The 26,408-nt window shown below is 32.4% G+C and overlaps 2 protein-coding genes across 5 annotated transcripts; one reads left to right on the top strand and one right to left on the bottom strand.

Moving 5' to 3' along the window:
• Positions 1 to 1,510: 1,510 nt before the first annotated feature.
• Positions 1,511 to 14,704, top strand: LOC108368573 (alpha-tocopherol transfer protein-like). 3 transcript variants are annotated; one of them, XM_017623448.1, is made up of 4 exons: positions 1,511 to 1,694; positions 11,662 to 12,059; positions 13,753 to 14,125; positions 14,228 to 14,704. In XM_017623448.1, the coding sequence occupies exons 2-4, from the start codon at positions 11,761 to 11,763 to the stop codon at positions 14,480 to 14,482; spliced, it is 927 nt and encodes a 308-aa protein (XP_017478937.1). In that variant the 5' UTR covers positions 1,511 to 1,694; positions 11,662 to 11,760; the 3' UTR covers positions 14,483 to 14,704. The 3 variants fall into 3 exon arrangements, with proteins under 3 accessions (XP_017478937.1, XP_017478938.1, XP_017478936.1); XM_017623449.1 differs by having other exon boundaries at positions 1,529 to 1,636; XM_017623447.1 differs by having other exon boundaries at positions 1,529 to 1,722.
• On the bottom strand, positions 13,983 to 24,030 carry LOC108368575 (glutathione S-transferase theta-1-like). Of its 2 annotated transcripts, XM_017623451.1 has the most exons (7): positions 23,768 to 24,030; positions 19,787 to 20,018; positions 16,360 to 16,835; positions 16,168 to 16,270; positions 15,261 to 15,580; positions 15,038 to 15,196; positions 13,983 to 14,067 (listed from the first exon to the last, which is right to left on the bottom strand). In XM_017623451.1, exons 3-6 carry the CDS (start codon positions 16,472 to 16,474, stop codon positions 15,057 to 15,059), a joined length of 678 nt encoding a protein of 225 aa, XP_017478940.1. In that variant the 5' UTR covers positions 16,475 to 16,835; positions 19,787 to 20,018; positions 23,768 to 24,030; the 3' UTR covers positions 13,983 to 14,067; positions 15,038 to 15,056. The 2 variants fall into 2 exon arrangements, with proteins under 2 accessions (XP_017478940.1, XP_017478939.1); XM_017623450.1 differs by lacking the exon at positions 13,983 to 14,067 and having other exon boundaries at positions 14,733 to 15,196.
• Positions 24,031 to 26,408: the final 2,378 nt, after the last annotated feature.

Below are 26,408 nucleotides of genomic sequence, written 5' to 3'. Positions count from 1 at the left end.
TACCAAATTTGATCCGGATATCTCGAAAACTGAGAGACTAGATTGCATACAAACAGACAGACAGACGGACAGACGGACAGACGGACATGGCTAAATCAACTCAGCTCGACGTTCTGATCATATAGGTATACATTTTAATGGGTCTATCTCTTTTTGTTCTGGTACTTACAAACATCGGACCAAAGTTATAATACCATTTCATGCTCATGAAAGGTATAATAATCGATGCAGGAAGAAAGCGTCAAAAAATAAATCGATTCCCCCAGATCGATTTATATACTTTACTTAATTTCCTTAAAGAAACGAAACAGCGATCTGACCAACATTGAAATTACAAACATTTGTTGCAATTAATCGTTAAAACTTACATTGTTCATAACGGTTTCAATATCTACATTTATCCAAAAGCTATCAGTTTTGATTTCTGGCAATTTTTGCCACTGAAGATGTTGCTCATTTCCTCCATAGCTCGAAATTGTTTTATATATGGAAGAAAATGTGCATAAGCGTCAAGGGAAAAATCGCCAAAAATCAACGCTAAGTCCTGATATATTTAAGGTTGCACCTAAAATTCAATGGGCTATAGAACGGAAATTATAAATCGGCAAAAAATCGAATTGAAAGGGCTCGATTAATCGATCTTCGATTTAATCGATTTAAAAGCGGCATCTCTACCTCATATACGCCTCGAGGCGCCCGTTATTGCAGCAGTAAGACTCAACCTAGAGAAAACAAAAGTATTTTTCTTCTGTGGTTGTCAGGCAGCCCGCAAAGCTTTATACTCACACATAGACGATGCAAATTCTCTTACTGAATGCTATATATCTCTGAAGGAGATAGCCCAGGTTTAAAGAATCTTTTTAATATATGTATGTATGTAGGCGCTTGAACGACCGGATGTTAATAGGAATTGTAAAGGTGGCGAGTTAGCAAGGAAAGATTCGACCACATCCTTCCAATGAAGAATTCGGGGGATATATCAATGGCTTAATTTGAACGATATTCAAGAGATCATACGACTCATTCAGCCAATGTACAGGAAAACTTTTCGTCCTGGGCAACAACGAGGATCCTTGGCCCTTCTACAACAGAAAACGCACTCGGCGAGTCGCCAATATGTTGCCATTAACGACTGTTGCCTGTTTTTCATGTTTTGCTTTGCGAAAGACCGCACTTTACTTAAAAACCACACCTGCCTGGTTTACAAAAACAAAATACAATAGAGAATAATGATCGAACTAACCAGATGACCTGACAACCAGGCAGGTGTGAATACCCCAATTTTGAATGTTAAAAACAAAAAATCAATACGTGAACACTTGTTTGAGTCACTGTGTATCTTATATTCTATGAAATTCCCAAATTGTATGTTGCTATACTTTTGACGAACGCTTGCAATATGTTAACTACATATGTATGTATGTACGTCGTATTTTATCTCTCAACTTATGTAGGTACATGCATACATATGTATATATACATGGAAGGAAAAGTACAATTTGTTAACAACGTTCAGTTGGAAGCCTACCACAGCCGGTGCCAGTTGATTACAACTACAAACTGTTAAGTTATTCGTGTGAAAATTATAACATTTAAAAGGCAACTCAGTGTGCTTGAAAATATAAACGGTTTCAGTGTGAGTTCGATTAAATCAAATTGAAATAAGTTGCAAAAAAAGAAGTGATATAAAACCGGTAGTGATAAAATAATAATTGTTATAATGTAATTATTTTATAACATGGCTTACATATATAAGCAAAAATTACACAAGTGAAGATATAGAATTAATTTCAGATACGTTTTTTTTTTGTTTTATTTAGGAGTACATTCATGCACTGCTGTGCTATCTCATACTTAACTGACGTGAGCGTATATGTATATACGTACACATGTACAGATGTATGTATGTGGCTAACAATNTAGGAGTACATTCATGCACTGCTGTGCTATCTCATACTTAACTGACGTGAACGTATATGTATATACGTACACATGTACAGATGTATGTATGTGGCTAACAATATATCAAATAATATCAAATAATATCAAACAGCAAGCTGATACTATATACATACTATACTATATATCTATTAAAATACACCAAAAACAACGGAGTTACATGCCACTTTTCAAAAAGCCCTACCTGTATTTCATACTCATTTTATAATGTTTTTTGATTCTCCTGTAAAATAAAAAATGTTTGGTTAAGGCCTTTGTGACGATATGTTTGTACGTATGTACATGTTAGTGTTCAATTTTTTTTAAGGAAAACAAATTAATTAATAATAAAATAAATCAACTTGTTTTTTTTTTATCAGGAATTTTACTTTAATATCCTGAAAAAAAATTAAAATGCTATCAGCAAATTATGGCTAATTTTCAAGCGAAATTCACCCAAATTAGCAATGAATCAGCTAATCAAAAAGTAAATACGTCGCCCTCTTGACCACTTGTATTTGAATTGGCATATATTTTATTGCATTTAACGCCCGCACGCTTTGTCTAAGGGGTTAGAGTTGCGTTCCTTAGAACCTGGGTTTGACCCCTGGTCTAGATTACGTTTAAATTAGAGAAAGTTTCGCCTCACGGCAGGCAATGACAAACCTGCGAGTATATTTCTGCCGTGTAAAAGCTTCGCATAAAATCCATTTGCCCTTCGGAGGCGGCGCACATTTTTGAAAAAAGAAGACAAAATCGATTATCTCCAGAAAAAGAAGAGGTAGCGAAATAAATGTAACGGTAGTTTTAAGCTTTTGAGATAGAGAATTCAGAAAAATTGTCTCGTTAGATAGAAAATTTACCTTGACTTTTAAAACGACCTACAAATATAGAAGATTTTATTATATGTACATATGTGCCCTTGGGGTCAGCTGATTAAGTCAAGTCACATTTTGACTTGTTTTGGCTATTTTGATTTTGTTTATTTATAGTTTTTATCTTTTTTATAAAAGTCCAGCATTTTACTTAACCAGCATCCACATTTCAAACTTCGTACAAAAATTATGAAAATTCAACAAACTGTAACCACTGCCACAATTTAGGGTATGCAGTTTTGAAGCTCATTTTAAAAATCGACCGATAAATACATTTTTTTTTGTTTCAAATATATCGACACCCGCGCCACCTAACGGATTAATTCCTCTTTCGTCTCAGGGTCATCGGGAAGTTATTTAAAAATTGATTGCAAGATTTGATTGCACACAGGCGAGACTTAATAAAAGCTTGTAAATAAAAAAAAAATTAAAAAATTCAAGGCAAAAATTCGAAAAAATAAAAAACTGGCAAAAGTGTAAGCGCCAAAATATTATTATTATTAGTAAAACCTTCAGCCGTGATTCGTGTGGAAAAAAACTATGTACTAAAGAGCCAAATTTTTAATCGAAAGCTCCATTATTTACAACAAAAACAAATTGCTCTTTCGCCCACCACCATAAACAAATAATGACAAAATTCTTGATAACTAAACTTTCAATACCATTGATAGCACGCTGCGTATGAGCAATCCTTTGCTGTGAATGAATCATATGTATATATGTACAGTAGGCTGGTTCAAAAATGCATGTGAAAAAGTAAAGTCGGAATTTGTATACTCTCACTCCCTAGGATTGTTCTATACCGAAAAAAATACATCCCTTTTTTATTTTGAAAAAAAAAAAATATATAGAGGTCGCTCAAAGCGCCCAAAGTTTTCCATGTTTTTTATATGGGAAAAAAACAACTTTTCATAAAAATAGTATAGAAATCTTGAAAATCATTATTTTTCGATAAGAAAATTTATTTTCTCTTCAAAAGATTCCCAATAATAATACCCAATAATTTATTTAACCATTTTTTCATAGTAACTAAAATAGATAGGTCCGCCAAAGCCCCCAGAAAATACCAGAAAATGCAATAGGGGGATAAATAAAAAATCTTTAGTAGTAAAAACAGGTTAAATAAACAATAAACAGGTAGCACTTGGTTTTATTCATTTTCAAACTATTGTTAATTTTTTGACAAAAATTCTTACAGGGCAAAATGTATTTGCATGTGAATCTTCAAAAAAAGTGATGTAAAGGCTGGGTCTTTGGAACGTTTGCTTAACTCAGAAGCACAAACGCTGGTTATTGGGCCCTGCAGGGGAAGTATTTAAGCTTCTGGAATGAAACAATTTTAGAAAGAAAGAAAGTCGCATAAATTTTTAATTTTTTGCTTATATTTCCCATCGCCCACTTTGATATTTAAAAAAGTTGACTATTTTTTATACACTTTAGATACCAGAAGCAAAACCAAAATACACGTAATATTTTTTTTTTTGCTCTAATGCCTGTTTGATACGCCTTGATATTTTAGAGACCAAATTTTTCTAATTTTTTTTATAAAAATATCGTTCATTCAACAGCAATATCCACAAGAATACATTTTTTATATTTCATACATTGCCGGCAAGAAGTGTTGGCACAGCTGCTTTTTTACAATATATGCAACAATTTTTATTCTAATATTTTTCCGCCAATTTTTTTTTTAATAAAAATATGGTTCATTCTATAACAAAAAACATGAAAATAAAATTTCTAAACTTTCTGCAAATTTTCAACTTTTTAATAAGATTTTCTATAATTTTTTTAAGTATGCAGATTTGTAGCCCAACCAATTGTAATAAAGTAGAAGTTTTAGGTAGCTACGACTTACCGTTAACTTTTGGTAATTTGTTTCACGCGTCTCTCCACACAACAAAAATATCGAATATACTTTGTATGGAAAAATTGCAAAACACCTTCAACAAAAAAATTCTCAAAAATCAATGCTATTTTTGACTAACTCCGAACTTGCATTTTTTTATACTGGAATTTAATGCGCATATGTTTACTAATATCTTTAAATCGCTACTAGCAGCAGTTGTGAAATTTTTTTACTGAATAAGGGGCCATGTAATCGCGCTTTTTAAAATTTTGACCATTTAAATTTTTGTTTTAACATTTTGTCATACGAGTGTCACGTAACGCCAGATTTCAAATACCCATACGCAGTTTTGTAGCCAAGTTCTGTACGAAATTAAAAATATTCATTGTATGGAAAATAAAAATAAGTAAAATCGTCAAAACGTCAGGATATGCATATTTTTGACATTAACTATATATACTTGCACCTGTTTAATGAAAATTCTCTGACTGTTATTACTGGTAAGCGTGATTTAGTATGAAATTGATAACAGCTATTCACTGGAAGCACTTTATTTATGATAACAAAACTTTTTGGTAAAATCGTGCTTTCGATAAATTTATGGTATAAATTTCCAAAAAGACGCTAAGGTGTGTTTCTTCGTGTGGCGTCACATATGTATATACACCTCGATTCACTGGAATAGGAACTTTTTTTCTTCTAAATCCGTGCTTGTATCTGCACTTGGGGGTATTAGATAAGTGTGATAATTTTTTAATACTAGATGTGGTGAAAATTAAAAAAATGCCGTGGTGACTTTGGTTTTTATCAAGAAAAATCTGCTTATTTTTGATATCTTTTATGCATTTAGTAAGTCTAGTATTAGAATCTTAGTGACAAAACGAGTGTTCGTAGAGGAAATAATTTATCAAAACGCGTTCGTGTAGACCAAAAGATTTGCAAGCAAGGATAAATTTAAAGCGCTCAGTGACAGTTCTCTTGGGAATTTGCACATTCTTGTTCGAAACATTTTTGCCAGCAAGAATTCCAGCAGGATTGCGGCACATGGTTGCATTTTTGTCGATAATAATTTGAATTTCAGAATAAGAAGAAATATAGTTACACAGATATAGGCCCCATTATTTGTACATCAAAAATAATTTTATAAAAAATGTTTTATGTTTGAAATCCAACCGTGGGTGGACACCAGCTGTGATTGAAACTTGAAAATTTCGCCAAATTTGATTTCGTATAGAAATTTGAAATTTTCTCTATGCGTTTTAATTATTTCTCTCTGACGTCAGGATGTTTTTTAAAAGGACTTAATACCAAAAATTAATTAAAAAATTCAGTGCAATGTAGAACAACATGGGTACCAAATGAAAATGAAAATTCTGTAGATTAAAAAAATAATAATACCTACACAAATAAATGCTCTTTCATTAATTTTAAAATGCTCTTTCATTAATTTTACTATTTTAAGCCAATAAAGTTAGAAGGACGAAATTCAAAGATGTCATATGATGATTTTTTTTTTTTTTTTCAAAAATAAACAATGCACATTTTCAAAGATATTCATGGATAGAATTTTAAAGTTCGTCCTTATGCAGCAAAAAATAAAAATATGTTTAATTCTTCAGAATTTTGTCTTTTATTTGATACCCATATTGTTATTCCACATTGCGCTGAATTTTTTAAATATCTAAACATTTTTTAGAATTAATCATAAAAAACTGAAAGCGTAGTTTTACTATTTTTGGCCCCTATTTTCGTGAATATATTGACATTTATGTGTGTAAAATTTACTGTAAATTTGAGATAAATCTTTTTGGACTTTTCGATGATCGGAATTAATATGACTCATACTATAATATCGCTGACTTGCCATAGCCTATGTACTAGAAAAAACTTGCTTTGAAGTTAAATTTCGTTGCTTCATTTTATTTGCCCATATAAAAAAAAAATCAAAAAACCATATAATAGATAAATACATATGTATAAGCAAACATTGTTTTTTGGTTACCTACATTGAGTCAATCTGTCTATCTGTGCTGTACGTGAACCTTTATTTAAATTACGTTATCGCTGAAAGGCCAGTGCTCTGAGCAATGTTAGCAATTGCAGTATGGAGAAATTTAACATTTCTGAGGCGAAAAATGAACTCTGCTGCCTACAGGGAATTTTTCTTGGAATTTCTGCAATATTCTTTTTGTTTGAATAAAATAATTGCCAACAGCCACTCGTTGAAGTAAAATACGGGGGTTGTATGGCGAGTGATGNGCGTAGTTTTACTATTTTTGGCCCCTATTTTCGTGAATATATTGACATTTGTGTGTGTAAAATTTACTGTAAATTTGAGTAATAGATAAATCTTTTTGGACTTTTCGATGATCGGAATTAATATGACTCATACTATATATCGCTGGCTTGCCATAGCCTATGTACTAGAAAAAACTTGCTTTGAAGTTAAATTTCGTTGCTTCATTTTAGTTGCCCATATAAAAAAATCAAAAAACCATATAATAGATAAATACATATGTATAAGCAAACAGTGTTTTTTGGTTACCTACATTGAGTCAATCTGTCTATCTGTGCTGTACGTGAACCTTTATTTAAATTACGTTATCGCTGAAAGGCCAATGCCCTGAGCAATGTTAGCAATTGCAGTATGGAGAAATTTAACATTTCTGAGGCGAAAAATGAACTCTGCCGCCTACAGGGAATTTTTCTTGGAATTTCTGCAATATTCTTTTTGTTTGAATAAAATAATTGCCAACAGCCACTCATTGAAGTAAAATACGGGGGTTTTTTGGCGAGTGATACAGTCTAATGTATATACATACATATGTACATATTTCTGTTTCAAACATGATTTGCCTTATGCTCTTTGTTCGCAAAAAAACCCCTTAGAAAACCATAGTAGAAAGCGTAACCGATTTCTTAAAAACTCCGTACTGCATAAAGAAAATTTGACACAAGAAAATGTCTACGCTATTTCTTCGGCGTTTTATTGTATGGAGTTTTGCTTTTCTTGAGAGCTGGATACTAAGCTATGTAAGTAAACAAACAAAACTCCACTGAGACTAAAGTACATTTTCAAGGCAATTACGAAAAAAAAAAATAGTTTGTTTTTTTCGAACCCAGGGGTCGCCTGTGTACATTTTTCGGTGACACCTACATTCGGCAATAAAAATAAAAAAAAAATTGTTTAAATAGTTGTACTGGAATAATCGAAAACTTCCCTAGCAACACTTTATTGAATTTTGAAAAGCTTTAATTGTNAAAAACCCCTTAGAAAACCATAGTAGAAAGCGTAACCGATTTCTTAAAAAATCCGTACTGCATAAAGAAAATTTGACACAAGAAAATGTCTACGCTATTTCTTCGGCGTTTTATTATATGGAGTTTTGCTTTTCTTGAGAGCTGGATACTAAGCTAAGTAAACAAACAAAACTCCACTGAGACTAAAGTATATTTTCAAGGCAATTACGAAAAAAAAATATTTTGTTTTTTTTTCGAACCCAGGGGTCGCCTGTGTACATTTTTCAGTGACACCCACATTCGGCAACAAAAAAAAATTGCTTAAATAGTTGTACTGGAATAATCGAAAACTTCCCTAGCAACACTATTGAATTTTGAAAAGCTTTAATTGCTGACATTAGGGTGGTAAGGGCTGAGATCTGGTAGGTAAATACTAGAACGGGTAACTTGAGATCAATGAACTTTGGAACAAAAAAAAAATGGTATCCTCGAGAAAACAACATCGATATATCATACTTTAAGACCCCACTGCAAATGCCGATGATATGACAAAAAATTAAAAAGGCGATCCCTACATTCGGCCAGGAAAAAATAAAAATGGNAATACTAGAACGGGTAACTTGAGATCAATGAACTTTGGAACAAAAAAAAATGGTATCCTCGAGAAAGCAACATCGATATATCATACTTTAAGACCCCACTGCAAATGCCGATGATATGACAAAAAAAATGAAAAAGGTGATCCCTACATTCGGCCAGGAAAAAATAAAAAGGTGAGCACGGCCAACTTCTGGTACGGTCTAATGTGCATACATATGTATGTATATATGTAAAAGAAATAGCACCTCGTCTAGAGTTGCTTTTAATAAACGGGTGATTTTGATAAACGAAAAGTGCAAATACATATGATATATACATTGGGGTGGTCCAAAAACAGTAAATTCGGAATTGTAATGCTCTCACCCCCTAGGATTGTTCTATATCGAAAAACGTATAACCCTATTTTTTTATTTTGAAATCAAAAAATATTTAGAGGTCGCTTAAAGCTTTCCATGTATTTTTATATGGTAAAAATTAATTTTTTCGTAGATATGGTATAGAATTCTTGAAAATCAATATTTTTCGATTGGAAAACTCTGGTTCTCTTCAAGAGACTTTCAATAATAATACCCAATTGTTTATTTAAGCATTTTTTAATACTAACGATTTTTTATTGGTCGCCCCATTGCATTTTTCGAGGTTTTTGTGGGTTTTTGGCGGACCTATAAATTATAGTTGCGATGAAACAATGGTTAAATAAACAATTGGGTATTATTTTGGGAATCTCCCGCAGATAAGCAGAGTTTTCTGGTAAAAAAAAATATTTATTTTTAACTATTCTATACCATTTCTACGAAACGTTGTTTTTCCCCCATATAAAGTACATGGAAAACTTTGGGCGCTTTGAGCGACCTCTAAATATTTTTTATTTCAAAACAAAAAGGTAAGGGTATACTTTTTTCGATATAGAACAACCCTAATGGGTGAGAGCACAAATATTCCGACTTCACTTTTTCACATGCATTTTTCGACCACCGTAATATATATACATACATACCTAACATACCTGGCCCAACCGCCAAGAAAACATACATACATACATAGATAAGCAAACTTTCTTATCGAAATTTTCTTTGTGATGCAGAAATGCTCTCAGAGCATCTAAATGCATTTCGGATCAAAACAAAATTAAAAATAAAATTGTCGCTTACGTTTTTGGGCGGTTAGAGCTCGACATGTACCTTTGTGTAAAGGCTTTCTATATGTATTAATTATTAATTTAATGAATACATAAATATAGTCTCAAACACATTTTTTTTACTTAAATATGTAAAAGTAAATTGAACAAAGTATTCCATTTATTAACTTCTCCGCGAAATGCGCTGCCATATTTGTATTTGTTTAACCATAACGAATTCCCACAGACAACTCAATTTATTTTAGTTATTCAAATTGAACATTTACGGCAGTCAATTCGTGAGACCTTGAACTTGCTTCACTAATTGCTTTAAATATTGCTTTAAATATTATGCACACATACACATATTTGTAGGTAGGAAATAAACACTGTAAATTTTAGCGATGGAAATGAACTCAGAAGAAATAGTAAATTTGGTAGGACTAATTGGCAACCGTCACTAAAATATTTTGGTTTACATATTGGTCAAGCCAAATTTTTTGATTCTCTTGGGGAAGTCGTAACATTTTTTTTTTGGATCCTGAGTGTGGTAATTGAATGTACAATATGCGCATTAATGTATAGATTTAGTTTATTAAAAAAAAAATATTTCATCATTATTTTTATTTTTATTTAAGATAATCCCACTCTATCTAATCCTTTTACACTCATATTTTCTATAGACAACTTCAGACAATCTCTTTCAAAGGCAATTCATAATTCAATAAAGATAAACGGCAAAATGAAATACATACATACATGTATTTATACCTTTGAATCAGGCATGTTGCGAATATTTGCATTCGCATTCGTTATGCGAATGATTCGCATCATTTTACACATTCGCATTCGCATCAAATGATACGAATGTTTTGCGAATGCGAATGTGTACATGGGCAGAGAGTCCACTCTAATATTGTTGAAATGGCTCTAAGTCTGTCTAATCAGGGTGCGGACAATAACCGGCTTTTAGCTTCAGGCGCTAAACGGTTTAGTACTATTATCAAGCAATATTGATGGACCTTCAACTAGTACTGCTAAAAGTCTTATAAGCAACCTAGAAATAATTTTAGATTTCTCCAGCGAAAGCGAAGGCTCGGATGTAGAATCCGGAGATATAAACAAATGTGTAATTAAAGAACAATTGAAGGCCTATCTTAAAGAAAAACGAGCTCATCTCGGTGAAAATCCTTTCGATTGGTTGAAAACTAAACTAAAATTTCACAAATTGACAAATCTGGCCTGCAAATATTTGAGCGCTACACCCGCCAGCGTTCCAAGTTGACAATTGTTCAGTGCAGCCGGCCTGATATATGAGCCTCTAAGAAATCGAAAATAAGAAGGCAGTAAAATTACTCTTTTTGATATATAATATGCCACTTTTGAACTTTGACTATTAGATTAAAACACTGTATAGGTTAAGCACTCGTTCAATGTTCTAATAATTTACAAAACTTTTAAGTAATAAAAATGTTGACTTAAGTTGATTATAGCTTTTTTAATGCTATTCCCAACATTCACATTCGCATTCCGCCAATGCAAAAAATATGACATTCGAAACATCCCTAGTTTGAATATACATACATACATATGTACATATGACTGCACATAAATGAACCTACATATTCATGCATATTTTTTACGATTGTGTAAATGCAATCAAATTCATAAAAGGCTAATAAAACATTTGAAGCTTAGTAGAAGGCAATGTATTGCAAAATATGAGTACACCTATCTTGAGTTATTAAAGACATTTTAGCAAAAAAAAAGAAAAACTTTTCAACTATCAACTAAAAAAAAAAATATAAACAGGTAGCAATATAAAAAGAGAGTACAGCAAACAAAAAAACCTAAACTTTACGCAAACCAGCAAAAAATTGCAGTGGGCAATCTAATCAGCTTTTAATTATTTAGACGGCAAGGCTACAAATTTAGTTATCGCACGAGTAAAGGCGTTCGTTAGTGAAGCAAAAACAGTATCTAAATTAATAAAGTTTTGATGTTAAAAATAATATAAAGTATATTCCATTTTTTCATTTCAGATAATTTCGAGTACGTAAAGTCATAGGTTTTAAAGTTATAAACACTAAAAATAAATAAAAAAATAAATAAAAACAAATAAAAAATAATAAAAAAAAAACATGACCAACATACGACAATTAACGCCAGAGCTAGCTAAACGTGCTCAGAAGGAGTTGGGTGAGGTACCCGAACGTATAGATGCTGATATACAACAATTACGCGATTGGGTTTTGAAACAGCCACATCTTAACGCCCGCACAGATGATCAATTTCTGGTAGCATTTCTGCGCGGTTGCAAATATAGTGTGGAGAAGGCGAAACATAAGCTCGATAGCTACTATGCAATGCGTGGCGCTGTGCCGGAATTGTATAAGGATCGGTTTGTTAATGATGCAGCGATTGACATTCTGCGATCGGGGTGAGTATAGCAAATTCTAGTGGGATTGAAAATTAGACTTTCAGAATACCTATGTACATATCTGTGTTAAAGCTTAAACAGACGGCAGCGATGATCGGGATTAACTGGGACTTAATCCGGATCAACTGCAGTTAATTCCCGAGTTGATCCGGATCAACGCTGCCGTCTGTTTAAGCTCTTATTTGGTTAAAACTTCTTATCTCGAGTGTGACCATCTTCCCTTTAGATCAATATTTCATTGGGTTCCCAAACAATATTTTGACTTTTAAAATAAAAGGTTAATAAAAAATTTTAAATCTTTTAAGGGAAACTTATTCTTTTTTACTCCAAAGTCAAACCTTCTAAAGTCACTTAAGTTGTTTAATCAAAATACCGCAGATATGCATATGCACGTGATTATGGACAATACTTTCTCCCTCTTTTCTGGGTTATTTTTCTATTCATTTCCATTTTTTTTTTTGAATTGATAAAAAGTGCATTCTCTAACAAAAAACATACATATAACGCAAGTGTCAAAATTTGTAGAAAATAAAAAATTCATCAAATTTCCTTAAAAAATTTGAACTTTTTTCTTCGAATTTTTAGATTTTTTTTAGTATGCAGTTTTGTGGCCCATTCAATTTTAGTGAAATAAAGTGCTTTTTACTCACGCTCTTTTGCAATCTTATTGCCATATGGCGCGCATTTTTTTCCAATGATAATTCCTAGCTACTTCAAACTTGCACTTTATTATAATATGTAAATTGAATGGGCTACAACAACACAGCATACTAAAAAAACGGAGAAAAAAGGTTTGAAATTTTGTTGAAAATTTTATGAATTTTTTTTAACTGTACAAATTTTGAGACTTGGTTTATATGGTTTTTGTTAGGGAAGGGACTTTAATTGAAAAATAATTGGAACTAAATAAAAGAAAAATAACCAAAAAAGCACTGTTCCTATTCAAGTGCATGGGAGTGTATACCTAAAGGCAATTCTTTTATTAGCAATTAGATACAACATGGCGGCTAAACAGCCGATCTACTAAATCGCCTATTTTTAATACCAAAACAGGCGAAAACATTTCTCGAAAAGTATAATACCTGAAAAAAAAACAAAAAATTATTACTCTTCCTACTATTTGCTATAGGAGTACATAAGGATTTTTCGTTTATTCAATTCTTGTGAAATGGTGAACTTTTGAAAAACAAAAGGTCGAATTTTCGCTAAGAAATCAGCCGTAAATTGCTTAGCAAAAATTTTACTTTCCATCAAAAAACGGCTACGTACATCTCTAAATAAACTACTACTACTGAAGCTACTGTTAAAATTTAAAGTCGATCTGTGCAGTAGTCTTGACGTAGCGTTTTTGCCCAATTTGAAAAAAGTGGTTTCGAGAAAAATGTGTTCTAAGTTCTAGAAGCGCTCGGCTCTCGCCATTAAAATTATTGATTTTGCTGGAGAACACAATGAATATTATGGCTATTCATCTAACCGCTTAAATACCACGTAAACGCGTAGACCTCGTAAACAAGCTGGTTTTCCATACAAAATGAAGTAAGTGTACAAGTTTTACGTGGTTACGCCGCATTTACGTCTTTATATGAATCCTTTTTTTGTTTTTATGATAGCTTTTTCCGATAATCAGCACTATAATATTTTTATATAAGTACATATATACATACTAATACATTAACCAAATCTCAAATTACAGCGTCTACTTACCTCTGCCCAAACCAATCGCTCCGGATGGCCCACGTATTCATTTGGCACGCTATGGCGTTTACGACAGCAGTAAATATTCGATGAGTGATGTTATTAAGGTGCGCACAATGCTTGGTGAAATACAATTTCGTGAAGATGATAATGCCATGATTATGGGTTTCATGGAGGTGATAGATTTCAAAGGTATCGGTGCTGCACACATTTTCCAATTTAATGCGGTATTGGTTAAAAAAGTCGCCGTACTAGGCGATAAAGCTTGGCCATATCGTCCTAAGGGTTTTCATTTTATCAACACTCCTTCAAGCTGTGAAAAGGTTATGAACATTGCAAAGAGTATGATGAGCGAAAAAATTAAAAAGCGCGTAAGTAGAAAATGAATACAAATGAAACTACTATGAAAAAACTACGTATATATGTGAATATTCGTATACTATTATTTAAATTATGCATATCTACTCCAACAGTTCCATATGCACCCCAATTTAGAGTCTCTCTACAAGCACATACCAAAAGAGTCTCTGCCTGCTGAGTATGGCGGTAGCAATGGCACGCTGGAGGACGGCATCAACACATGGGAAAAGAAACTGCTTAGCTATAAGGAATATTTCGAAGAGGAAGCGAAATATGGCACAAATGAGAAATTACGGCGAGGCAGTCCCGTGAGCTCCGAATCTTTATTCGGCATTGATGGTTCATTTAGAAAATTGGATATTGACTAATGTTTTGATACAAGATAAGTTAGTAAAAAGGAGATTTTAGTTTTTTCTTAATTCTTTAGGAGAAATTATCAGTATTTATCAATAAAAGATGTATGTATGTGTTTGTATAATACAAAGAATATGTGCTTGTATAATACAAAGAATATTTGTTTCAAAAATAAGAAAGAAACTGCATAGTAATGTCAATAAAAGGTAGTAGAAGTTTCAGAATGAATAACTTATTAAATTGCAGTACTTAATTTGAAAAATATTTATTTTGGAGGAGCTTCAGCCATCGCATTAAGATAACGCCCCGGAGATTTATTTTATTTCAGTGGTAAAACTAATAAGTCGGAGTGGCCTCACCCAAGCTCTCTGGTTTTCCTTGACCATGATAAAGAATTTCCATATCTACTTAAAGCAACATTATATATCATAACAACGGTACAACAATATTTCATGTGAAAATAGTAGTAGTAAAATATATCTAAATATTACTAAGCAACAAGCGATGACTAAAAATATTTTAGATTTTTAAACAACTTTTCTACAATTTAAATCATTAAAATTGTATACCTATTTACAAAAATTCACATCAATTATTTGGTTTTAAGCCAGATATCTTGTAGATAAATGCGTGTGCAGCATCATAGTGTGGATTTGCCTGCGCACGCACACGTTGCATCCACTCGGCAGTTTTTGGAAATTTCTTACCGACATCGTATTGTGTCAGTTCTACAAAAATAAGAAAATGTATTATTACATTTTTAATTGTCATTACAACTTCACGAGCGCTTACTTATCTGTTCAACTTCACAGCAACCGAACAAATCGGCCACAGTTATTTCATTTTCCACCACAAACTTGTTGTCCTTCAACCAAATCTCCTCCAAAACCTTAAGTTGTGTCTCCATGTTTTTGCATAACATAGCTGCTTTCTCGGCGCTAGGTTTAGGCTTTATGCCACTGATAGGAAATAGCCACATATCGAGAAAGTACGAAGTACAACCAAAGCGTACACCTAGATGCTGCCATTCTAGAAATTCATCGACACGCGCTCGACGCTGCAGTGCTTTGGGATAGAGTGCTTCACTGAATTTACCCTTATCGGAGAGATACCTAGAAGACAAAAAAAATATAGAATTAGCAAAAATTTAATACGTTTTCTCTATTAAATATGCTATTTAATGTTAAAAAAAAATACTATAGCAATTGGAAATACATAGCAACAATCCACAAACCTATTTGGGGAGTTTTTATGCTGTTGCAACAAATAAACAAACAATAATCTTTTTTACTCTGCTAAGCCCCCTTTGCTGAATATTAATCCTTCAAGCGTTACCTCCAGAATGATAGTTTTGTGCTGCCTATTATTGACCGACCGCAACTTCCAACCAACACTTCTACTCTGTCACAATTGCAGTATGGATGCTGTAACAGGTGGCATTTCTACCTATCCACCAACCACCTCTCCACATGCCCACCCAACCTAACTTCAGTAACACCCCTTTCCCTTTGGTAAGACACCACAGAAACAACACGCTCCCTGGGCTTAACATTAGTTGAGCTTGGCGTCAATGATTTAAGGATTTTCCGACTCTAGGCAAGGTTAAGTTGCGCCTACAACAACAACACTACTTGCTAATCTGCATTCTGAACGGCTGGATCATTCCTTATTTCATAACTTCATTATTCCTACCACTCACCTTACGATCGCCACACTCTCGCCCAGATGAAAATCTTCATCCACTATTGCCGGCACTTTTTGAAAGCGATTAATTTCTTTGTACTCTGGTTTGAGATGCTCCGCTGCAATTTTCAAATCAAGCAAATACATAAAATATGTTGATAAAATTTTAACTTTTAGTTTCACGCAACAAAAGAAATATTTTACTTACACTTTCGCAATGCTACCGGACAATCCTCATGTGGAATCTTACCCAGCCGCAATGCAATCCAAAGGGCACGCGATGGTTGTGACATCAAATCATAGTAAAACTTGAACTTAGCCATTGCGTACTATTGCGTAGATAACTTAATGCTTACTTAGGATATGCATACAAAATGTGTTCAAAAAATCGGTGGTAAACACTTGGAGGCTGCTAAGTTCAAAGTTCGCTGAAACCAGTGTGATGTTCGCTGCTAATCTCACAAATTTCGCTTTGTTATCTCATTTGTTTGGGCATTGCATTTTTTTTATAAATCTATTTTGTCTTGTTTATGTGCTTGGTTTTTTTGTATGTTTTTTTATTTGTTTTGCTTGCCTTGCGCTAGCTAAAACTAAAAGCTTTTTAGTCGCGCGCTTTTGGTGCGGTCTAAAGTAAAAAGCTTAGTAAATGGGTACAGTTTAAATACCAAAAGTGTTGCCGGATCGCTGCAAATGAAACAATACTATAAAATAAAACTTAAAAAAAATATAAAAACTAAATATTTTTAACGTTCTTTGAGAATTCAGCATAGCAAGTTGTACATGACGTCATAAAGAACACCTCTCAAAGGTCTTAGGATTCAAAAAAAAAAAGTTACCTATTCAGTTTATTTCAAGGATTGAAAAATTAGAATTGACAATCAAGTGTTGCTTGATATTCTCAAATAATAGAGATCTGCACTGGTCGTTTTATTTTTTTTTTAATATTCGTTATTCTCCGTTTGAGATAATTTATTATTGATCTCTTCCACAACACCAATGCCTTCCCGTAGAGACGAACCATTAGTTTTAAATTTTTGTATGCAAATGAAGTTACGGGTTAATAAATTCCAAATCTGTTTTTATGTTATTATTTGTAAACATTTCTTTAATTCGACGAATAAAAAAACGCCCAAGAAATGGTCAAGATCAAGCCAAATTTTCTTAAGCACTACCAAGTTCTTAAGAAAATTGCTACGCTTTCTACTATGGTTTGCTTAAGTTTGTTTGTGAAGAGTACAAGGCACCCTTGTTTTCAACGGAAATATATGTCCATTCCATTATTTCGTAAGGAAAAAGTGAGACAGCAGGCAGGAAAATATCAGATGTCAAAACTCCTTAGACACTACTATTCACACACATGAAATAATAGCAATTTATTTCTTGAAGGTTTACTTAAAAGGTCTGTACTTAGCTTCATACATTAAAATAAGCGAAATAAGCATGATCGTTAAAATTAAGCTTGGAAACCCTGAATAAGCAAAATAAGCAATTTCAAGCAAAGGCTTAAACCTTTTGGCGCTGATCATAGTATTACCAGGACTGCCAACTATACTTAGCTTTGAAGTGCCAAAGGATTTCACAAAAATTAATTGAAATATTACTATTTTTCAAAAGTGCCTTTTTGACATTTTGTGGCAAGTTGAAAAATTAAGTGCCATTTGAAGTAAAATATTTAGGGCCGAAAATGGCACAGCTTGAGCCAAATTGGCAGTTCTGAATATTACCCTGTCGGTGAACCAACAACCAATTTTCCAAAAACTAAACTTTCAAGCGTAAAACCTTGGTTCAAATTCGTAACCAAACCATGGAAATGTCAAGATTTAGCATTATAACTTTTATTCTTATATTAAAAATATTTTAAAATGAATCAGTAATATAGAAAGGTCCTAACCGATTTTCTATAAAAATTCAGCTCTGTACAGAAGTTGGTAGATTACTTACTTAAGACTTAATCACATTTGAAATCTACATCAAAAAAATCTGTGGGTATTAAAAACCAGTGTAATGAAAAGTTAATGGCCTTATTCATAAAAAATTAAATCGATTTAAAGAGCTCTATAAAGTGATATTTTCATACAAACTTTCGATTTATAAAGCAGTTAAAGCCTTTTTTATTTGTTATGAATCTGGCTGTAGGTCTTTATAAAATTTTATAACAACTCAAAAATAAATCTCAATATTTCTACTAAAATCTAAAATCGGGATACTTTTATTTCGAAAATTTCACAACTTTTGCTGTAGTATCAAAACTTTTGTGAAAAATATTTTTAAGCGTACCTCAGTCGGCAAAATGGGGACCATCTCTTTGCAAGCGATATTAAATCTTCCCATAGCCCTGCCATTCGAGGTCAGACGAGAAGGCTAGGCTGACGGGGTGTGTTTCCTGAGCAATGGTAGACAAATAAAGGAAACAGTCGCAGTGGAGACTTGTCGGTGAAAATCTGGAGCAAAGTTAAATTTGTACTGAGTAATTTTAATTTCACGAAGTGTCTCCTTCTAAGGTTACGACTACATTACTTGCTTCTAAAGAGTTGGTCTTTTTGAGCGAGATTCTTCCACTTCTGCTGAGAAATATCTCTGGCGATAGTTTTCATTATTCATCGATTCCAAGACGAGCAATTCGCACCCAAGCAAACCACTCTCATTACAAAACAGGATTCGTCAGAATACGTAGCCATAGTAACCGTGGCGTAAGAGAGTCTGAATCGAAAGGCTTTAAACTAGGAGTAAACAATCGAAAGTATATCGAAGGTGGCCTTTCTTTCTAATTTGGGCGACTGGGAGAGTTTTTCTGATTAACATTTTTAAGTTGTTGTACATATAGGAAGCGTTGCAGTTCCGAGTGGAGCAGCTTACTTGAGCAATGAATCGATTGACTATATACCAAAACACTTCATTTCAGCAGTGAAATTACTGTTGAAAAATAAAATATACGCTCTCTAAAGTGAAGGATTTCATCACCCCGACGGTAGAAAAAATTGGTTAAAACCGTTTCTTTTTTATGTTCCTAGCTGCATAAACGGTGGAGTTATAACCAAAAATCTCACATCTTAACAATCAGTTGTATGGGAGCTACATACATATGTATATGTTATAGTGGTCCGATATTTCCGGTTCCTACAAATGATTAATACATTATAAAAATACACCCGCTTACCAAATTTCAGTCGGGATATCTCGAAAACTGAGGACTAGATTGCGGACAAACAAACGGACATGGTTAAATCGGCTGAGCTCGACGTTCTGATCATTTAAGTATACATTTTCATGGGTCTATCTCTTCTTCTTCTGGTACTTACATACATCGGACCAAAGTTTTAACAAATATTTCGTGTTCATCAAAGGTATAAAAATGTACCGCTTTTCGGTACCATTCTACCACTCCCACTTCTAACTGCTGTAACTTCTGAAGTACTTTGATTTCGGAATAGGGAAGCACTATATATAATATTCTTAAGGGTAAGTAGAATTTTTTGAGCGAAAAAATATTGGTAAAGCAATTTGAAAGCTTTGTTCCGCACGGAATAGCTCCGCTCGGCTTGGCATCGCTTACTGCGTGTACGTCACGTACACTAAGCATAGATTTTACAGCGAATACACCTATGTAATTAAAATGTGTAATTGTGTTTACTTACCTGTGGCTAATTTCTTTTGTGCAAAATTTCAGTTCATTTTTATTCTCAATGGCCACAACATACATTATTTGTTATTATTATTTTTTTTGCAAGGTCTCCTTTCTTTAATAAATAAGGCATTGTTTTAAAATTGTAATATATTTTCCAATTTTTTGTTTATTATTAGGTAATTATAGTGTTTGAATGATAATTTTTATGAACTTAATAAGTTCCATATATTGAAGGGAGATTTCTGAAAATAAATAATGTAAATTTATAATTAAAGAATGTTAGGGAAATGATTGGGGATAATTGCTATATCAAATTTTGTTAGGTATAATTTTGTAGAAATAGCCATAGAATAATGCTAATTTAAATGCGAATCATATTTGTATAAGGAAAATAAAGTTATGCTTACAACAACGTTTATGCATACAACAACGTAAAGGCAAAAATTAAGAAATTCAATGTTTAAAGAACTAAGAAATAGATATACATATGTATGTAATATTAACTACAAAATACTTAAGAAATTTTAATTTTGTTGTACGGCATAAAATTAAGTAAACTGAGCTTCTTTCCAGAACTTTCTGAACCGTAATTGCGTTAAGGGCGAATTTTTTCTACCTTTTTGTACTTTTGCTATTTTTATTTTGAAAAGGTTACGTATTGCAAATACTTTGTATTTAAAATAGTCTGCCTGCAGTCGTTAATCGCTGATAATAACGGGTATAATATAATTTGAATGAACTGAATTTAGATTAGCTAAGATTACTTACTCAATGCATTTATGGCGCGCCTAATACATAAATACATACATAGGTGATTGACAGTTGTATTTTACGAGCGTTATAAATCTTACTATATCATGATAAGTATGTAAATGCATTGTGATTTTTGAAATAATTAATAACTGTTCAGCTGACAAAATAAAAAAGTTAAATATATGTACATATATACATACATACATATGAGGCCGTGCGAACAGAAGTGGACAAACACAAATATATTAGGGGTATTCTCTGAGTCTTGCAAAGCCCTTGCATGGTGCACAGATTGCACGGATTGCACGGTAAAAACCGGTTTTCGTATGGGACAGCTTTGCAAACCGTGCAATCCGTGCACCGTGCAAGGGCTTTGCAAGACCCAGAGAATACCCCTATTTACTTAGCTACTTAAAATATGTCTCAAAGGTAATAAATGGCTACAATTCGGCGATTACCGTTTGTGTATAATAAAGACAAATTGGCAGAGTTGAAAATGTTTGATGTTTCTACAATTTGGAGCACCTTGCTGTAGCTTCGAATTGTATGATGCACTCGGATCACTTTTCCTTCAAATTATAGTGAAAAAATGATGCAATTTTGAAATGTTTAAAAAAAAACATAAATAACTGCATTTTCGGGGTACGTAAAACATATTTTTAGTTCTCTTTTTGACTACGTCAATTGGGGATAACAAATATAATTCTCTATGTACCAATTTAATTCTTTACCGCACCATTTTTGCAGAAAATTGCTGCTAAAGTTACAGTTCTTATGTAGTAAACATTTTTTTTACCGACCTACGCACATCGGTGTGTTGGAATTTTCGAGCACTGATTCAATTCTTAAGGGTAGTGTATACTTTACTCTCTTAATTGCCGAAGTTTTTTTTTTAATATAATTTCAAGAAAATACTTGCAATAAGAACTAGAGCTTAAAAAAATAATCGCTCGCAAATTTGTTTCTAGTGCAATAAATTTGTATGATAGCCGTCAGTTATTCTACGAAAGAATACAGAAGCTCCAAGGTGTGTTATTTCTTACCAATGTCATCAAAGCCCTCAAAATTTTCATGGTGTTCCAAGCTTGAAGAAATTATGACTAAAAGTAATGCAACTACGATATATCAGCGAGTTACATTGCGAACATGAAGAAATACAATTGGCGTTAGCATTACAAATAGCACTAAGATGCAATTTTGATGTGTTTAAAAGGATATTGCGTAACTATTGCAAGGCTAAAAAATCGCATATCCTTTAAGATACCGTTTTAAACTATCTTATAGAATGTAACTGAAGCTGAATCCGGAATATTATAAAAAAAATTATATATATATATATATATATTGGAAAAAAATTGCGTAGCTGCTTTGACGCTGTAAATGTTCTTATTGCGCAGATACAATTACGGTTCAGAAGCATTCAAAAATTAAAAAAAAAATTAATAAACAATGGGTAATGGCTCCTTGCTCATGGAAAGGACGGTTAAAAATCTCAAGTGTGAAATATATATAAGTAATACCAAAATACGTTAAAAAATAAAACAAAAACTTAAACTCGTATAATATATTTAATAAGCCAATTAATTATTCGCTTGTTAGTGTGATTGAAATTTAAATGAACTGCAACAAAACTTCGACTTAAATGATAAAATTATATATGAAATATATATATTTTTAATACACCAATAGCGCTTAGAGCATTGTAAATTCAAATGATAAATTTTTAATGAATAATTTTCTTAAATGCGTATGTATGTATGTATATTTTAAAATGATTAACAAATTACACCATCTAAGGCAAACTTATAAGAAACCTGATTATATGTTTAAATTAAAATAAACCTTTTTACCAGTAGTGAAATGAAAGCTTAAATGAAATTTAACAATTAATTGTACCTAAATTCCAAAACAAATACATATATATTCAGTTTAGTCAAAAATCTCAATGGTACATTGTTTTTGGTTTTCACAGGCAATATTCGGAACACGTTTAACAATTAAATGCTTAAGAGTGATTTCACAAGAATTTTCACACATAAAATGGAATTGGAGTATGTAATTTAATACAATTAATATTTTCAATTTTAGTTTCACTTAAAATGGTAATGCTTAACACACCACAGTAAATATGCGTGTACTCGTATGTATATATATATTTATAGATATATACATATTTTGTGTAAATATTTATGTATGTATCTACAATGAGTGATTTACAATGCGGAAATTTTAAATTTCTATTTGGTGTATATATAAGTTTATATGTATATGTAGTTATATTAATTATACGCATACATATGTATGTATATATGTATGTATATAACTATGAATGTATTAATTTTTTGCTGCTCATAAATTTCAATTTCACAAGACATTTCGTTTCCCCATTTTTCCAAAAAGCGTCACCATATCCTTAGCGCTTTGCACTCAACACATACATATGCGTGTATCCATATACATAAGTATGTTTATATGAACATTCACAAAAAATCGTTCCCAAAAATAAATGTTTACATATGACTAATATGTATAAATTGCCTTTAGACAATGGATGTATGTACAGACGTGTATGTACGAGTGTATGCATGTATATATAGTTTCTCTCTATTTATGCTACATATACATTTGATGTATATGTATTTATGTAGTATATACTCTATACTAAAACTTTATTTTAGTTTAGGTCGTGTACTCAAATGCCAACACTAAAATTAAGTAAATGATTGCAATAGTTGCTATTGCTTTTTTGCTTTTCAGTGTCCGTGTACTGTGGTTTTCATAACATTTTACTATTAAATTTTCGTAAAACCTGGTTGTTGTATGTGTATATTAATTCGGCTGTTTTCTTCTTTTTTTTCTTTGTATGAAAACTCAGGTATAAATATGTCACTAAATAACACTAATATTCTCATTTAATATTTTTGTTTGAATATTAACGCAGTAGTTGATTTACTTGTGTTAGTTTGTTGTTGTTTTTTACTTATTAAACGAACGCACAGAAGAACGCAAAATAGTTTAATATTTATTTACGCCGCAGCCAGAGTTCGGCTGTTTCATACTGTTGTTAATATTATTTTTTTTTCTGCTGCTACACCTTAGTTAATTTTTTTTTTTATATCGCACTTAGTTTTTTATATAGCATTTTTGTTTTGTTAATTACTCTTATTTTGCAAACAAAATTTTCTTCTTTACTTTAATCGATATTCAATTTACGAAAAGACCCTTCAGGTACACTCACACATTTAGGCGATGGCGGCGATGCTGGTGAAGGTGGCGTCTCTTTAGCAGCTACTGTTCCAACAGCAGGCTCAATTTCTCGCAATTTCTCATCAACGCCATACTTTTCATCCTCATCGAAATAGTCGCTAAATTCATTGAGCTGTTGTTCGAAATGTGTCATAGCCTCTTCATAGGTGCCATTAGTGCCACCATATTCGACAGGCAGGTACTCCTTACCAATGGCTTTATGCAGTGACTCCAGCGATGAGTGTATGTGGAGCTGTGCGCGGAATAGTAAAGTAGAAGTGGAATTTATAAATTTACTTATTTTACATTAAACATTTACAACTTTATTTTACAGCTGTTTAGCTGGAAACTTCTAAAAGCTTGCCTAAGTATTCTGAAGTAAATTTAAGTTCATGCTTACAATTTTTAAATATCGCGAGTATGATATGGTACTACATATATTCTTGAACATATTAATACAAAGCATCCATGGCCTTAAAGTTGTGAAGTTTATAGACGCTTGAAAGTTACTTATTTTACCCCTACATACAAAAGTGGTAAAAAGAATGATGTTGCCAACTATGGTCATATCTCCAAACTAGCCACGATTTCAAAATTATTTGAATACATTGTACAGGAGGCACTATATTTTGCAGTAAAGCCTTAAATCTCTTGCAACAAGCATTGGCAATTACGAATGTATGTATGTAGCTGTTTCCTCAGAATTTTGTATGCCCGTTTTTAAAAATCGTCTTCAGGTCGACACTGTACACTGACCTCTCGAATGACATATTCAGTCATTCAATTTTAGTCTCCACACTACATAGATACGATTTCACTCAGTTTTCTCAAATTGGGTAGAAGATGTGCTGTTGTTGTCTACTACAACACCTCTTCTCATTCTTTATTGCCTAGTTCGATGTTTCTCATATAACTACACTGGCTTACAGCAAAAATTTTCTATGGTACTATCCAATTCGTATGGAGAATTGCTCGGTGATTCCGAACATCGATTTATTTTTTTGCTATGGATACGTTTTCGAGATACTTTCAATTTACCATTATTCAGCTTAAAGCAAAAATTGATTCCTTTTAATCACGTATGTATATCTTACGAAGAAATTTAAAAATCTTAATACAAAATTCTCCATAAACCGTATATAGATCACTTTCCGATAGGGCTTATAATTTCTAACAAATTAATTAATCATTCCAGCTTTTTTTATTGTTTAATGGAAAAATTAAAAAAAAAAACAGAAGAAAAATTTAAAAAATTACAGGTTCTGTGCCAAATTTTTGCATTTGAATTTTGCCTGTTCTGTTACAAAAAACAAAATCAAATTAATAATGAAGAATATCGATGGATTAATAAGAAATAATGAGTGGTCAAATGAAAACACGCAAAGATTTTTTGTATGAAAAATGAGCAGGAAAGAAAGTTGCTCATACGCCACGTACACCTGTTCATATTTCATACAAAAAATTTTGCGCATTTCCATTTAACCATTGATTATTTCGTATTCATCCATCGATTTTCTTCATCAGTAACTTGATTTTTTTGTAACAACACAGGCTTTAGTACAAATGCAAAAATTTGGCACAGAACCTGCAATTGTTTTAATTCTTCTTCTGTTAAAGTTTATTTTTTTCATTTTTTTTCTTTCTGTAAACCTCGATATTTTATCTCTACTTCTTATTTATTAGTAACTCATGTCAAACTATTCTTAACGAAATTCCAGATCTTGAAGTAGTTTATTATTCAATTATGATAAAACTTATTCTATAAAAGCCTTGATTGGAAGGTTTTTTTAACACTTTGCTGATGCTTAACTTTAAAGTACCTATACACTGCTCTCGTCCGATCTAAGCTGGAATATGCAGCATTTATATGAAGGCCATATCGTGGTTTCCATATTAAAATGCTTCAACGCGTTCAAACAACTTTTGTTCGTTTTGCTCTTGGAGCTTTGAATGGCGAGGATCCCATTCCTTCATATAACGCTAGATGCTTACTAATTAATTTAAAAGCTTTACGTAGTAGGAGGATTAAGCTTTCACTCTCGTTTCAGTTTGACATAGTAAGTATAGTGATTAACTCATTTTCCTTCTTGAGTGCATTTATTTTTATATTCCTCAAAGGAGACTATGGAGGAATTATCTTTCTTTCTAGAGGAATGATATTTGAAAAATCACTGCCACAACATATACTTCTTTCTACTCGGTTATATTCAACTCGGGTAGAGCCAACAAGAATAAACTCTCCAATCAAGTTTTAAAACCATGCTTGGCTAACACTTCTAAAATCGTTTATGTACAAATTTCAACCCGTGTTAAGCTTTCCACCGGTGTAGAAATATGTAAATATTCTACCCGAGTGGACTTGCTAACTCGACAAAAAAAGTGTTTATGCATGTGGGTTGAATTTACCCGAGTAAAATATAACCGCCTAGAAAAGAAGCATAAACATGGTGATAGTCAACATCATTAGCTTAGGGCTCGGAATCTCATGCAAATGCATGTTTTTATTGGACATCTTCAGATGTAAATGCTTAAGTTATTTTTACATATCATGGAATTTCCTTTAAACTTACATTCAAACGTTAGCGCATATTTTTGCATATTTTGCAGTAAATGCATGGTTTTGCATATTTTGC

The sequence above is a fragment of the Rhagoletis zephyria genome, unplaced genomic scaffold (genome assembly GCF_001687245.7).
Source record: "Rhagoletis zephyria isolate East Lansing unplaced genomic scaffold, Rhagoletis_zephyria_1.1 Rzeph_scaffold_03195, whole genome shotgun sequence".
NCBI classification, from domain to species: domain Eukaryota; kingdom Metazoa; phylum Arthropoda; class Insecta; order Diptera; family Tephritidae; genus Rhagoletis; species Rhagoletis zephyria.
This window is presented reverse-complemented; position numbering and strand designations above follow the sequence as displayed.